Raw genomic sequence first — 17,342 nt, forward strand, 5'->3', positions numbered from 1 at the left:
AATTGTTTTGCAAAAAATATCTGAATTAGGTTTAGTAATTTTAGTTAAACTTAAAACACTAACAACAGACGACACTCGAATACGTAAAAGACCATAAAACAGGTAATTATGAAGTAACTCCAATGAGATTAAGTACTCGATCAAGCACGTTTCAGTTTTTAATGTAAACAGTGATTCGGGGACTAGCATGGCACATTCTTATCACGTATTAGGATGATTTATTTGTCTATTACAACACTATCGTTGAGTTCTTAAAACATCTACAAATGGTTTTCGATGGATTAAGAAATGTCAATTTAAAATTAGCTCCAGAAAAATGTAGTTTTGTTGCTTAACACGTAACAGTTTTAGGTCGTCATATTACAAAGAAAGAGATAACTGCAGCAACATATTAAACACATAGACGGACTTCCAGTTCCAAAACACTATAAAATGTTCGACAATTCTTAGTATAACTAAACTTCTATAAACGATATATGCAAGTTTATTCTAAGGTAGCATATCCATAATATCAGTTATTAAGAAAAACAAACAAACAATCGAATAATAAGATTGAAAGGACTGAAGAATGTGATAAGCCATTCAATATATTAAAACAGGCATTAAAATCAAGCCAGGCATTATTGGTTTCCCGATCCAGATAAAGAAAATGGAATTAGATATAGATAGGATGTTAGAAACAGAAGTAATGGTCACATGCGATGCTAAGACATTTGTTGAAAATATGACAGAAAGTTTAAAAATAACCAGAGAAATGCACAAAAGAATATAGAACAATCTCAATAAAAGATAAAAAGAAATATAATGTGAAAACGAAATAATCCATATTCAAAATAAGGGATCATGTTATGTTGAAAATTGAGAAAATACCTCAATGAGTTTCAAGACAGCTATATCCTAAATTTGCAGGTCCTTGCTACTTTACAAAGTAAGTTCTAATTCATATCAATTAAGAAATCATAAGACGAATAAACAACTTATGTGCTTCGTACATGCAAACAGGCTATAACTCTATATAAAGACAATTCCGATTATAGTATAAATGATAGACCAATTGATAGGACGGATAGCAAGCAATAAATCACTATTAGACAACAAGAGAATTTAAATGCACCGGACAAAAAAAATTCACAGAATAATGAAAATATTCAAACTAACAGACAAGTGCAAGATGGGGAACAAGATAAATGGTATAGAGTTGAAAGATTACTAAGAACTAAATTTATAAATACAATGTATGTTCAGACATTACTCAGTAAAATGGGCAAACAAGATATATAAAGCAAGTGGGGAACCTACGCAAAATATATCGCCCTTACTAAAAGAGCGATTTCACATTCAAAGAACAACTGAGACAGGAAAATAGATAGGTTTTGTGTTGGCCATGTTATCAATGGTAAATGGAGCAACAAACGATCACCTGCATTATATTGTCACATGCTTGGTACGATTTTTAGCGGAATACTGGTTGCATATATAGGTTATAGACATAAATTTGTATACATGAATCCTTCATTGGTAAAAATCACTCCAACTACTGTCCGAAAGTTACATTTTGCATCGTTTTCCATCTTCAGTAACAGCGAAACAGGGCGTTGTAGAAATGTAAATAAAGTGTTAATTTGTTGTCTGACGGAAGTTGGTGTTTTAAGCTAACTCAGAAATCATTTGTTCCAGTTCATCACTGTACTTCAGCTTTTCAGCAAGTAATTCATCTGCTAATCTGTCAACTTCCTTCTGCAGCTTGATAATAACACGTTCAGCATTAGAAACCCGATCCTCTGCAATCTTGAGTCTCTGTGTACATTCATGGATGGTCGCCTCAAAACTGCCCAAAATGTCGTTAAGTCCATCTGGAGATTCGGTGTAGTCAATAAGACTTCCACACGGAGGCGGCACGTTCTTAGGGCTAAAATGAAATGTAGTTTTATGATTGTGACTATAGGTATAACAAGAGCTGTCCGTAAGACAGCGCGCTCCACTATTCGGCTATTTGACAGTTAAATGAATTTATGTCTCAATAAGAGACCTCTTCTTTAAAAGGAAAATACCACACCTGCAGATAATGATGATAAAGATGATGTTAAGTTTCAAGTCATTATCTTATATTGGACTAAAGTTATCTATGCTTTCTGTGCTAATATAAGAAATAAAGATCTATTTGTGCAAAAATGGAACAGCATTATCAATGATGTCAACAAGGAAAATATTAGAATTATAGTAAATTCCACTGGCACCAGAACAGAAAGAAAATGCCTCTGTACATGTTATACCCTATCCCTAGGTATTCTATAAGAACCATGGTCATGAAGGGGAAATATAATAACCCGTTTCAATCGCACATTTCATACATAAAACACGCAGTTTGGTAAATGTGTACTATGGATATCAAACAAGTGGTAATTTATCTTCCATTGTGTACCGGTCACATTTCTTCAATACTTCTTATCTTAGAAAAACAACGCGTAGTTTATAGTTTTTTCAACGTTTCACAAAAAACTTGCTTGAACCTCCTTGGTGAAGTTCCGTTCTAGGTTACAAAACCATTCTGAATGGCTGTTGTGAAAATGTATGTCAATCGTCATATTACTACACGAGTTCGCTTAAATGTGAAAATGCAGCACAGATGTGGAAAATGAATAAAATTAAACAAAACAGATGTAGACCAATGTATGATTTCAAATTAAATATCATATACAAGATGTATTTCATTCATCATTTCGAGTTTTACTGTAAAATTGTGATTTTTTTTTAAATTCTGTTTTTGTTTGTTTACATTTCGCCAAACACGTGCACACTGCCGTGACCTCTAGACCGGATGTTCATTAGGGAAGGTCACGCAAGTTTTTTCTGTAACGTTGACGAAAGCATGAAATATGTTGATTATCTCAGAAATATGGAATATTGAGACAAGGTGACTGGTGCACGATGGAAGATAAATTATCGCTTGTTGAATATACTAGGTACCCATGCATCGAACTGCGCGTTTAAGTTAAGAAATGTACGATTGAAACGGGTTAGTACATTTTCCCGTTCATGACCATGGTTCTTATAGAATACCTAGGGGTAGGGTATAACATGTACAGAGGTATTTCTTTCTGGTCTGGTGCCAGTGGTAAATTCATGCATGATCTGTACTTGAGAACTACGTTACAGTTTTGCTTTATGATCTTGCTTTCACACTATGCAAATTAGTTACTAATAGAAAAGGGCAAATTTATAACATTGATAGAGAACAAAGAACATGTAATTTGTGTAACAGAAACTTGCATGGAGATGAATTTCATTACTTCTTTTACTGCTGAAAGGCAAAATTATATCGATGAATATCACTATAAAAATCCAAACGGTGATAAATTTTCACGAAAATAATCTGCCACTGGTTCAAAATGCAAATAGGCATATACGTCTCTCGGGAAACTGTGTTGGTGATAACTCGGCAGAATCACGTTTACGCCAAAACAGTTACCCTTGAACCGGATATTCCGATCTGTAACTACAACCAATGACATATTATTTTAGTCTAGATTAAATATTTTCCACGACCGTAAACTACTATAAATACTACCTTGTTAGGCTTTCAGAAGACTGACTTTTGAAAATTGGTGTTTAATAAAGATTATGTTCCCCTCTTAAAACTCGACTAAAATGTATTTAATTCCCTTACTCATCACAAATTCCAGTTTCCTTGTTATACGTCATATTTCCTGAACAGTCAAATATAGAGTACTGGCCGTCTACGCATATTGCGAAAGAGTTGCAGCAAAACTGGTCTGCCGATGCATAACCTGAAAATAAAACAGATGCATGAGTTATCTCAAGAAACAACAGAATCTTAAAGGACCATTTTGTCGAAGAAAATTATGCATCATAAATTTGATTTTTTTCTCAAGTTTGACGTTGTTGAAACGAAATATCGCTATGGTAGAGTTTCAAGTATCAATTTGACTATTTGAAGCCTTTCCACCTAATTTAAGCTTATAAACAAAAACTTTAATAGAGCTTCTTAATTGTAAAAGGGATATAATTTTGCTTAAATGTAAGCCACTTGCCACGTGATGTCATTTCACGGTACCAAATACGTGTCGAGAATCTGAAAGTATTTGGTTAAGTAATTCCTAAGAAACGTGCAAACCTGTGTTTAAAGAGTCATAATTGTGAAAAAATTAAAGCTAACGTGTTGAAATCGAAATAATACGGTATTTCAAACAAAGTATTTTGCTATTGAATAAAATCATTGATTTTCGTTTAGATGCGCATGATTATATCACTTGTGCTGTCGGTATAAATTCTTCGAATCTGGACTCGAAATAATAATTTTATTCCACGAGAAAGCATAATTTTGAGATATATCACTTCTTAAAAAAATTAAGTAATATAACATTGAATCAACCTTAAAGCTAAAATACACACATTTTATTTCATCCCTAGTTATACAATTATACGATGAATAAAAGTCTATCACTTACCAACAATAGCTGAAAGTACCACGATGCAGATCACAAGATTATTCATTCTGAAATATTTATAAATATTAGCGCTTAAAATGTCAAATGTATTTTCATCAACTGTTATTTTATCTAGCTAGTGTATTTTAAAAATGCTTTTTGGCTGTTATTTTTATGCCACTGCAAATGTATACGGGTATGAACTATATTTGCACTTCATGCAAATCATTGAATATTACTAGCGATTCTTAGATGAATCGCAGGAAGTCCCAATGTGGTTAATACCAGTATAAACGCGTAAAGAATATTTTTATTATAAACTATCTAATAAAATACTGAGGAACATTGATGAAATATAGTTTATATTGTATTTACTTTCATATTTTTAATATTTTCACTGATTTTCCAGATCTATTTTAGTATTCTCTGGCAGTGACTTTAGTATCATTTGAAGTGAAAAAATGCATATGGATAGTGAAGCAGCTACTTTAAATCAAAATATAGAATTAACAATGATCGCAACCCGCCTATGATACATTCTCACAGGTATATGTATGTACGCGTACTCCTTTAAGGGACATTACTCGGGAGATCATTTGAAACGCCAGAAAATAATGTCAAAATTACCGGGTCCTGCGAGTTGTTTGTACTACACTTTCATATTTTGTATCTTCGCGGATGCTGTTAAGGTTGTTTATGTTTATTTCCAAAATAAGACTAAAACGGCTGTACAGAAAATGTATTATTGTTGTTGGCGCTCATTCTAAATGCAAACACACGACGTCTTCAATTATTTGGGTATATAATAAACAGAAAATTCAAGTGTTTTTTTTTTTTTGCATGAATATGGTTTTTATTTTCACAAAACGCATATTTCACTCGTGACTATGCCATTCGTGAACCATTGTTTTATTTTCATACAGCTCGATGAAAACAGAAATTATATTAATGCCAAAACTTAAATATTCTCTATATATTTACATTTCTTGCAGTAGCTTGCTACCAAAATAAGTAGTATGTTTTCCACGACTATCAGAAAAATAAAAATCAATGTCAATACCAAGTTCCATTGTAAATCGCCTTCCGATAAAAATACAGCTCCTGTGTAAAATCCATTGAAAAATCGTACAGTCGTGACCCTCACCGCCAGTAAAATTCATTTAGCTATTACATAATTTTCTTTTTGAAATTATGATGTCCAATGTTGAAGGGAAAAAAAATCAAAAGACACCATTTTGTTTATGTCTTTTTGGCTTCGAGCTACTGTTCCAAGGCTGAAAACCACTAAATTCGGCTGCTTCATATTTTAAGATTCTTTCACTGGTTGTAGGTGCAGATGGGAATATCCGACCTCGAGAGTAACTGTTTAGGCGGTAACGAGGCTCCTGTCGAGTTACCGCCTAAACAGTTACCCGCGAGCCGTATATTCCCATCAGCACCTATAACCAGTGACAGAATCTTTTTCTTGCATACCTATTTCAAAAAATAACAATCAAAATAAAATCAAGCGAACGGCTTTCTTTTCAGAACTATTTCTTAAAGCGCGTATTTAGCCTAAACAAAGCACGGGAAGCCAACGTCCGTAAACAGGAATCGAGTAATGTACTATCAGGAACAAAGAGGAACTGTCAAGGTATCGGATTTTTATTTCGCTTACATTTGTGAAATGAATGATATAAATGTGTCTTTAGCATGAGTAAAATTGAAATTTTAAATTCGACGACACACATGGAACTCGTATCCAACTTTCAGTTTTTCCAAGTTTGAATCGACATCATCAGTTTTGGATGTAAACATTAAATAATGAAGATTAAATTCTATTGATTTTAATATCTTTCTAACAGTCACAAAGTAAACTATTGTTCTCATTTCATAAAAATGATTTAAAGTTGTTGATAACGTCTTACACATTGTTGGAGAAGGACGTCAAAAATGACATCACACACACGAAAAGAAATCTGAACGTCAATACATTGAAATATTGAAAATAACTCAAAATATGTTTTACTTATCTCTGGTATACTGTTTAGGAATAAGTTATCCTACTGCGTCGTTCAAGTATATTTCGCAAAATGCATTTGCATTATGGATTGCATTTGTCTTTCGTGACTTAATATTCATTGCTTGAAAATTAAGTTTTTGTAAGCATCTGTATGACTGTAAATTAGTTATTTTCGTGCTATCGTTGCAGACACTTAACCCTTTGCACGACATTAATTTGTTTTAACCGCCACAAACATACGTAGTTATTGATCTTTATGCCGATGATTCAACATTAACATACTGTCTTTTCACCATAAAAAAAATATGCATGATTCAAATATAAGTGCAAATTATATAAAAGTGCGGCAAATGCACAACGTAAAACTGAAGAGGTGTGTACGGGTATAATCATAGATGACACGCTTTTATGGAGCTTTGAACTTGACACGAAATTGACATTGCATGGTTCATGGTTTCGGATAAAGAAAAACATTCCTAATGACGGATGTAAAAATATGGTCCGAGAGCTCACGGACTTTTATTGCAACAATTGAGGCCAAAAGAAGTTTATACATTTTTGGAAACACTATTTCATATCCTCCATGAAAACCCATTTCTTAAGTGTCAAAGCCGTGCCTATCTATATTTTGTTCGCTTATGTTTGTGATATGGGAGGTTAAACTCACTTGTAAAAATTTAGGGGGTAGGGTAAAGTTTACGTCTACCAGTTTTTTCACTGTTTAATTACAGTAGCTATTTGATTGTCAGTAAATGTATATATGTCAACCAATGTCAGCAAAAAGAAATTCATCAAAAAGGAATGAAGGGCAAACTTGATATTTAAGGTCAAAGGTAAAATTTATGTACAAATCACAAAAATTGGCATATTTGAAATTTATTTTTATTCTTAAAAATTAGTTTGTTATCATAAGTCACTCAGTTTTACTTATGTAATGTGTTTATATCAGCCAAAGTCAGAAATGCAAATCTTATTGCAAAACGTCAAAGTCAACCCTGATAATTGAAGGTCAAAGTTCATTTTCATGCACAAATGTGAAAAATGTTACCTTTACTTTTTTAATCTGTTTAATATGTATTCACATTATTAGTCACTGAAGTTAATTTGTTTTAATGTCTGTATGCCAGGCAAAGTCAGCAGTACAAAGGTAATCACAAAACTGCCAAGGGTAAAGCTTATATCAAAGGTCAAAGGTCAAATGTCTGTGAAAATTGCATGAATAGCTTTTTGTTTGAAATATAAATGCTATTTCACATCATTATTTGTAATTGCACGTAGTTTATTTTAATGTATATATGTCCCACAATGTCAGTAATAAAGATATAGTCTAAAATAAGACAAGTTCTAATGTGATATTAAAGGTTAAAGGTCACTTTCAAGTAAAAGAATGAAAAAAATAGCTCTTTATTTTTTCTTCTTGTTAATGGTATTTTGTTGATATTAATCAACAATATCAGTTCATTTTAATGTATAAAATGTAAGTGATGTCTGGTATGCACATATTATTCCAAAACATTCAAGGTTAACCATAATTTCAAAGGTCAAAGGTCAAAAAAGTGAATAAAATGTTGCAATGATATCGCCTGTTTGTAATATTTTTATTGTTTAAAAGTATTTGTTTTGTCATTTTAGTAACTGATCGTTTTTCATTTTACTGTATATATGTCAGACGATGTCATGGAGGTGAAAATAAGTCAAGGTCGAACCTAGTATTAAAGGTCAGGGGTCATTTTTATGTAAAAGATCAATTTGTAGCATACTTACTCATTACTTTGTGCAAAAATAATAGCTCTTGTTAGAAATTTCTGTTGGCAATTTATTTTAATGTATATATGTCAAGCAAGGTCAGGAATGTAGGTCTTATCCAAAGAAGGCAAAGCAAAACCTATTATCAAAGGTCAAAGGTCAAATTTGCGTGAAAATTAGCCCAAAACCCAGTACTTTTGCAACGATTTTTCATAATTTTTTATGGTATTTAAAAACTATTAACTAATTATTATTCATTTTAATTTATTTATAACAGATGATATCATTCTTGAAATAATAATGAAAAATTAGTCAAGGTCAAATCTGACATTAAAGGTCAAAGAAGAGGGCCTTCAAAAAACTCGCCACTATGAAAATAACTGGCAGGAACAAGCTGGGGAGTAAATGCAAAGATCCTCTGCAAGTCTACACAGGCAACGTACGATACATAGCAGAGTACGCATCAACCTCATTGGTACCTGCTTCCAAAACCAGTAAAAATAAACTGGACAGTGTTAAATTTCATGTCTGAGTATAATCCCGGGGCAATGAAAACAACTCAAATAAAATGAATCGAAAAGACAGCCAACCCTGAACAATTAGAGACAAGACGAGAGTACAAAGCTTTTGTCCATGCAGAGAAGGCAAAGAGACTACCATCCCACCCACTCCACTCAAAATTCGAGAGCAGAACCAAGAACATACTGAAAATACAGAGTCTTATCCACATCGTCAAAAAACTGCCAAAATAGAAAGCAGCAGCACTGGACACAGAGGCAGAGCCGCTCGAGCCCAATGAATCCCAGACAATGTGCTCCCAAGATCAGATTTGAGGTGCCAGGAGTAGAAGAAAAGGGAAAGCACCATCAGGCTTACCAACAATCTCTTACGCTAGAAATGATCAATAACCGCTATCCAGCACACTCTTGCATCCAAGAATATACAAATGGATCAGTGGAAAAGGCAGTTCAGAAAGCTTGGGGTGGTGCCTACATCAAATTTTCAGACAGCTCCTCCTTCATACTCTCTCATACAGTCGGCAAGAGATGCTCCAACTACAGATCCAGATGCAAGCCCTCACATCGGCGACACTCGAACAGTATGAGCGAGGAGAAAAGGGACAATATATTCCTAACAGACCCCAAGTCAGCTCTTCAGGCTCTCTTAGCAGGTCCATCAGACAACTTAATCAGACAGCTGTTGAAAAACATCAGTCTCCTGCCTGAGAACAACAATGTAGCATTTCGATAGATTGCTGCACATGTGGGCATAGCTGGAAATGAAGCTGAGCACAAACTTGCAAAGACAGCAACCAGACAAATACAGCCCAAACCTCCAACTTCATACAGAGAAGCTCTGACTTCTGTGGAAGAACAGCTTTGCGTCAGACTGGAAGAACATAAATGGAGGTTACCCGCCAAAGCATGACTATCTACACAAGCTAAACAGCCAATTAACTGTCTTCCGTCTGCGCACTGAAGACTGTGGCCCGAGAAAACATATGAAGAAGCTAGGATTTGCAGAGAAAGCTAAATGTCAGTGCGGATCAGAGGAACAAACACCGTTTCACATTCTGCAGAGTTGTTCCTATCTGGAAGAAGCACACGCCAGAAAGTTTGGCCAACAGACATCCCATTTGGGATCAAGCCGTGGAGAGATATCAGCGACCTGCAGAATACGATGCAGTTCATTGTCGCATCTAATCATAAAATATAAAACGGCCATAAGAAGATGGAAGGCAGTAAGGAAGTAAAGAAGTAAAGGCTAACTTTAAAATGAATTAACATCAAGCTATAACAAGATATGTTTGAACAAAGAAATAAAATTACAGTGCTATAATTTGTATTTATTACCCGAAAATGAATTTTAAACTTTAACATCAGGGCTGATCTAGACTCATGTCTTATGATATCTCCATTGTAGACATTGACCCATATATAGATACGTGTATATACATGTATGAGACTTCAAGTAATAACCATAAGATATTAATAATGACAAAATACTTTTAAACAAGGAAAAGTATTGCAAAAATGCTACTTTTTGCGATCTTTCACGCAAATTTCACCTTTTACCTTTGATATAAGCTTTAACAATCACTGTTTTCGAAATTAGATCTGCATTGCTGACATTGATTTACAAATAAACATAAGACAAAATTGATTTCAATGAACAAAATGACAATATAATTTGTAACGAAGAAGAAATTAAAAATGCTGTATTTTGAATTTTTACATGAAAAAGACCTTTTACCTTTAATGTCAGGTTTGACATTGACTTACTTTTCATTATTATTTCAACAGTGATATTGTCAGTTGTATATATTTGAAAATGAATACTGATCAGTTTTACTAGTAGTGACAGAAATAACCTACACAATAAAGAATCGAAGCCTTGAAATGTCTGATGGTTGCGGGTTTTTGGTAGATTTATTTTCTGTTTAAAATGGTAGTCTATGAATATACATGAATGAAAAACAAATACAAATTTAATGTGCCTCTTATCTAAGATGAAATCTGCCTGACCCAGCTTGTGATGTAACCATGGGCTGGAATACCTTATCATTGAAAGATCTTATATAATCTAAATGGTTAGAGTGAGTGGATACAGGTTGAATAAGAATTGCTTGTTCATTGATAATTCATCCGCACTGTGCATGAATGGGACTATTTTGTGTAGCACATGAACATCTTTTGGATGTGATTCTGAATAAAATAAAAATGCTATGATAGTCAAAAATACACTTTAACTTTGGTAGCGGGATCTTATATAATCTAAATGGTTAGTGTGAGTGGATACAGGTTGAATAAGAATTGCTTGTTCACTGATAATTCATCCGCACTGTGCATGAATGAGACTATTTTGTGTAGCACATGAACATCTTTTGGATGTGACTCTGAATAAAATAAAAATGCTATGATAGTCAAAAATACACTTTAACTTTGGTAGCGAGATTAACCCGCAACCAAAAATCATTGCAAAATTCTTGCTATTTGTGAATTCTTACACAAATTTGACCTTTGACCTTTGATAATAGGTTTGCCTTTGACTTATAAGGATAAGACTTACATTGCTAACCTTGCCTGACATGTATACATTAAAGTAAATTGCTAACAGTGAATTATAACAACAAGCTATTTTTTGATCAAAGTAATGAGTAAGTATGGTAAAGGTTGTGATTTTTTATAGAAAAGTGACCCCTGGCCTCCAATACCAGGTTTGACCTTGACTTATTTTCTCTTCTATGACAACGTCTGACATATATACAGTAAAATGAAAAACGATCAGTTACTAAAATGACAAAACAAATACTTTTAAACAATCAAAATTATTACAAATAGGTGATATTTTTGCAACATTTTACTCACTTTTTTGACCTTTGACCTTTGATGTTATGGTTGACCTTGAACGTTTTGAAATTATATGTGCATACCAGACATCGCCTAACATTTAATATACATTAAATGAACTGATATCGTTGACTAATATCGACAAAATATTAACAACAAATTAAAGAGCCATTTTTCTTCCTTTTACATGAAAATGACCTTTGACCCTTAATATCACATTTGAACTTTTCTGATTTCAGACGATCTCTTTATTACTGACATTGTGGGACATATATACATTAAAATAAATCACGAGCAATTATTAATAATGATTAGGAATAGCATTTATATTTCAAACATGAAGCTATTCATGCAATTTTTCACTCAAATTTGGCCTTTGACCTTTGATATAAGCTTTATCCTTGGCAGTTTTGAGGTTACATCTGCACTGCTGACTTTGCCTGACATACAGACATTAAAACAAATTAACTTCGGTGACTAATAATGTGAATACATATTAAACAGATTAAAAAAGTAAAGGTAACATTTTTCACATTTGTGCATGAAAATGAACTTTGACCTTCAATTATCAGGGTTGACTTTGACGTTTTGCAATAAGATTTGCATTTCTGACTTTGGCTGATATAAACACATTACATAAGTAAAACTGAGTGACTTATGATAACAAACTAATTTTTAAGTATAAAAATAAATTTCAAATATGCCAATTTTTGTGATTTGTACATAAATTTGACCTTTGACCTTAAATATCAAGTTTGCCCTTCATTCCTTTTTGATGAATTTCTTTTTGCTGACATTGGTTGACATATATACATTTACTGACAATCAAATAGCTACTGTAATTAAACAGTGAAAAAACTGGTAGACGTAAACTTTACCCTACCCCCTAAATTTTTACAAGTGAGTTTAACCTCCCATACCACAAACATAAGCGAACAAAATATAGATAGGCACGGCTTTGACACTTAAGAAATGGGTTTTCATGAAGGATATGAAATAGTGTTTCCAAAAATGTATAAACTTCTTTTGGCCTCAATTGTTGCAATAAAAGTCAGTGAGCTCTCGGACCAATATAAAGACTATAGGATATATCATATATTTTTCAGTGAATTATTGTAAGATTAGAGTGAAATGTATCTGGTATCAAATATATTTTTAACTAGTAAGAAAGTACATAATCTCTAAATTAAGTCAAAGGAAAAACGTTTGGTTTACATGTAAGATCAAAATATCTTTCACTAAAGACAGTCATATGTTACATTTTCACTCTCGGCTATGCCACTCGTAAAACTATTGCATAGACCTGGTGTTACTCATGAAAATATTTTAATCTTAAACTGAAACAAACATATATCCTCTATTTTTCTCTAAAACAAGTCTGCTCTTTCTAATCAAAGGGAGACGAATTACTGTATTTACAACAAATATCATTACAATGGATTACGTCAGGATAGAGTAAGATCATCTGCATGAATGATTTACTTAAAATAAGTCGTACACAGCTGTTTAGGCGGAGGCACTTACTGAAGGTAACACGTACAACTGTATTTAGTGATAAATGTAATGGTATTGTTATACAGGAAAGAAAGCCCAGCAATCATACGTTACTGCATGATATCGCAATCGCAGATTTATATATAGCTCCATCGTTACCGACGGGTTAAGCCATGCAAGTGGATTTATCGATATCCGAAGAAAATCATTTCATCAATATTGTTGTTTCTACATGCTTATAAAGTCTTTTCTATAAAAAAAACAATACCGTACGTAGGTAATTGCGTAACTATAAGCTTGCGCCGTTGAATTAAAAGTTTATAATTCTCTGTGTTCATTAAGGTAGCAGGGTACACTTCGAATGGGCCCCCGTCAATATTTGTAATAATTACAACTTCGTGATTTTGGATGTCTGTAAATTAAAGTGAGAGATAATGATTGTTAATTCTTTAGAAAATTTAAACAGCTGAAACATGTTATTTTTTTTGTCACATACAGTTTTGTTTAGTTGATTGTTCTTTAGTTGGTTGCCTGACCAAAACTGATAATGACTGATCGATTTTATGTTTTAACACTGCTTTCAAAAAGCATTTCAGTAATGTAACGACGGTCAGTTAATATAACTAGTTTTTTTGGATTAAGAATGAATATAACCTTAATGTGAATTTCCCCATGTGAATCATAGGTGGAGGACCAATGACTTATAACACGCTGCAATATGTCAACAGACATCCTGGTCGAGGATCGAACTCGCGACCCTTCGGAACATTGTCCTGTGTTCTGCCTCCCGAGCCTTATAGGTGGGAACTTGTACCTCATTTATGGAGGGTAAAATAGCAGGAAACGATGTTCCGTCTTGCCATGCAATATTTATCTTCAGTGAGATGATTCTATGAACAATTTTAGGGAAAAAGGGGCTTTCATGATCAAGCGGCTGTGGACGCCGACTTGGAATCGCTTCCCAACACTGCTGTTGACTCCATAGCCCCTTGATCACTTTGGCAGTACGTTTATAGTGATAATCATTATGACTTGGTGAAAGCACCCTACTAATTTCGAAATAAATATATACTCCTTTAACCGAAGAATTTTTTACTTTTATTGTATTCGCATTTGTGAACGACTATTAAAATACATGAGAAGATCCTTTAAAATTGTTAAACGCAACCAAACAAAATGATAGCAGCCTCAGTTTATTGAGTCTGTTCACGTTTTTGTTTTGTTCAACGTTGCACCGACACAGTTATAGGTCATATGGCGACTTTCCAGCTCTGATAAAAGATATATCAGAATTAGGTTTAACAAATTTAATCAAACATAAAATACTAAGAACAGACGAAAGTCCAATACATACACGACCATATAAAACAACCCCAGAAATGAAAAAAAAATGAACAAGAAGCCAAGGATAGCATATCCATTATATCAGTTATTAAGCAAAAACAACAAACAATCGAATATTATGAGTAAATAGACTGAAGAATGTGATAAGGCATTCAATATATTAAAAGAGGCATTAATATCAAACCCGGTATTATTGGTCCAGACATCCATGACTGACTGTAAGTTTATATAATTATAATAATCTATCAAATAAATTATAAGACGAACAAACCACTTATTAATAAGTGCTACATGTAAACAGGCTATAACTCTATGTAAAGACTTCCGTTAACGGTATGATTGGTAGAGCAATTGATAGGACAGACAGCTATCAATTAAGCACTAACAGACAACAAGAGAATTTAAATGCAACAGACTGTAAAAAGTCACAGAATAATGAAAATAATCAAACTAACAGGCAAGTGCATGACGGGGAACAAGATAAATGGTAAAGAGTTGAAAGATTACTAAAAACTAAATTTATAAATGGGACAAGACATTTTTAGTAAAATGGGCAACAAACAAAAAAATATAAACCAAGTTTGGAACCTACGCAAAATATAACTCCGTTATTGAAAGAGCGATTTCACATTTAAAGAACAGCTTAGACAAGAAAATAGATAGGTCTAATGATAGTACTGAGTACAGCAATACCAACTGCAGTAGTTAATGAGACTAAGTATGTAATCAGTGTCTGTTCTGGAGGTAATTAGTGACAAACAATATCAGATAGAATAGTAATTCTTAATTTGAACTAGGTACCAGGACAACAGAACCTTGCGGACACTAACTTGCTAATTTATTCTTTAATGTTTCAAAGTCATGTCGGCAACCATTTTGATTCTTTTTTAATTTTTAAAGTATGTCAGTGATAGCAATGGTCGTTGTGGCTAAATAGGGTTTGTGTTGGCCGTGGTAACAATGGTAAATGGAGCAACAAACGACCACCTGCATCATATTTTCATATTTCAAGAGGAAAGCTTGGTACGATTTTCAACGGAATACTGGTTGCATATATATATTATAGACATTTACTTGTATAAATAAATTTTTCATTAGTAAAATTCACTTCAGTAACTTTCCGAAAGTAACGTTTGCATAGTTTTTCCATTATCAGCAACAGCGAAACAGGTCTTTGTAGAATTGTAAATAAAGTGTTGTCTGACGAAAGTTGATGTTCTTACTTGCCAGCTACCTCATGAAGTGTTTTAACCAATTCGTCACTGATTGCCTTGAACTTCTCCTTTTCAGCAAGTAATTCATCTTCTAATCTGTTAACTTCCTTCTGCAGCTTGCTGACAACACGTTCAGCCTCAGTAGCACGATACTCCGCATCCTTGAGTCTATTGGTCAAGTCGCGGATGGTCTCCTCATAATTGTCCAAATCGCCGTAACGTCCATCTGAAATTTCGTAGCTTTCAGTAAGATTCCCACACGGTGTCGGCACGTTCTTAGGGCTAAAATAAAATGTAGTTTTATGATTGTGACTAAAATGCCTTTCTTGCTTTCTTATTTAGAATGTATAGATGTTTCGGTTCAGTTTTCTTAACTCGTCTTTATTCTCAGCAGTGAATTTTGTAGCTTCTGTTTGAACGTTTTCAATATAAGACACCGGGTTTTCCTTTTGGGGGATAACGCATGCTTTTTTCGCGTAAAACATCTTCTGAATCCCATGGGCACTGGTATAACACCAAGAATTCTGCAGGTGCTACAACATGCAAAAAATAGTCCGCGTTTTCGAAAGACCATCACTTTGGTTTTTGAAATGTTAACCTGAAGGCCCCATTTATCACAATAGTCATTTAGATTATTCAAGTTGCGTTGCAAATTTTCAACTAAGATTCTGCTAAGATTACTATGTCATCCGCATAAAGCAAGAGGATTAATGTTAGTTCATCTAAAGTGAGTCTGATGCTTGATTCTGTACATAACGATAACTCTAAATCTTCTATAAACATGGACCAGAACAAGGGAGAACAAATTTCACATTGTTCTAAACCATCATCAACATCCATAAAATCGGAGTAAGTGCTACAATGTCGTGTACGAAATCTCACATGCTCATACACTGCTCGCACAATTCGTAACATTTTCCCATTTACGCCTAATCTATGCATTTTTAGCCAAAGAGCATTTCTATAAACCGAATCAAAACATTTGCTCATGTCAATAAATGCACAGTATAACCGTTTTCCGTTATTTAACATATGTTGTATTAAACAATGAAGACTGAAAATCGCGTCAGTGGTTGACAAACCCTTTCGGAATCCAAATTGTGAATCAGATATAATATTATTTTTTCTCAGACCATTCTATAAACCTTTTGTTTAAGACTGAAGTAAATGATTTGGCAAACACGCTAACAAGAGTTATCCCTCGGTAATTGTTTACGTTGTTCACACTTCCTTTTTGTACAACGGGACAATAATGCCTTCCATCCGAAGCCGTGGAAAATGCCCGCTCTCAAATATTGTATTGAATAGGTCTGTAATGTGTGATGCTAGGATGTCACCTGTTTCGATAAAATATTCATTTATTAAATTATTGCCAGCTCCTGCTTTACCACGTTTCAGCGAAGTTTTCCTCCTGTACAGTAATATGTTTTCGAGCTCTTCAAAAATGGGATCGTCTGTTTGTAACTCCTCGGAGCAGAACTGCTCGGCATGTTCATGTGTAGTAATGTTTATTTGTTGTGTAAGAGCGTTAAAAATTTATAGAACTCGTCTGTTATAATATTACTACCATTACAATCCTTAGTTTTTTGAAAATATCTCCAGAAATCGCGAGGTTTTTTCTTCTAACAAATAATTTCTCCTTAAATTCTCTATTTCAGCAACCTTTTTAAACTTAAATTTTGCCTTCCGTTTCTTTATAAAGAATTTGTATGCTCGTCTCTTAATCATAAGGTGTTCTCTATTT

At 33.6% G+C, this 17,342-nt stretch overlaps 1 protein-coding gene across 1 annotated transcript; it reads right to left on the reverse strand.

Annotated features, from left to right (window-relative positions):
• Positions 1 to 222: 222 nt before the first annotated feature.
• Positions 223 to 16,540, reverse strand: LOC123535411 (tropomyosin-like). The gene is made up of 5 exons (XM_053518923.1): positions 16,392 to 16,540; positions 15,608 to 15,880; positions 4,470 to 4,516; positions 3,668 to 3,788; positions 223 to 1,909 (listed from the first exon to the last, which is right to left on the reverse strand). Exons 1-5 carry the CDS (start codon positions 16,538 to 16,540, stop codon positions 1,648 to 1,650), a joined length of 852 nt encoding a protein of 283 aa, XP_053374898.1. The 3' UTR covers positions 223 to 1,647.
• Positions 16,541 to 17,342: the final 802 nt, after the last annotated feature.

Source organism: Mercenaria mercenaria, chromosome 12 (assembly GCF_021730395.1).
Source record: "Mercenaria mercenaria strain notata chromosome 12, MADL_Memer_1, whole genome shotgun sequence".
In the NCBI taxonomy this organism is placed as follows: domain Eukaryota; kingdom Metazoa; phylum Mollusca; class Bivalvia; order Venerida; family Veneridae; genus Mercenaria; species Mercenaria mercenaria.

Excerpts from the sequence above, each read along its gene's own strand:
- LOC123535411 (XM_053518923.1), bottom strand. The coding sequence starts at position 16,540 with ATGCATAGATTAGGCGTAAATGGGAAAATGTTACGAATTGTGCGAGCA. Across the intron at positions 15,881-16,391 it reads TGTGAAATTTGTTCTCCCTT|CCCTAAGAACGTGCCGACAC; the intron begins GTTCTGGTCCAT and ends ATTTTATTTTAG. Across the intron at positions 3,789-4,469 it reads GGTACTTTCAGCTATTGTTG|GTTATGCATCGGCAGACCAG; the intron begins GTAAGTGATAGA and ends TTTTATTTTCAG.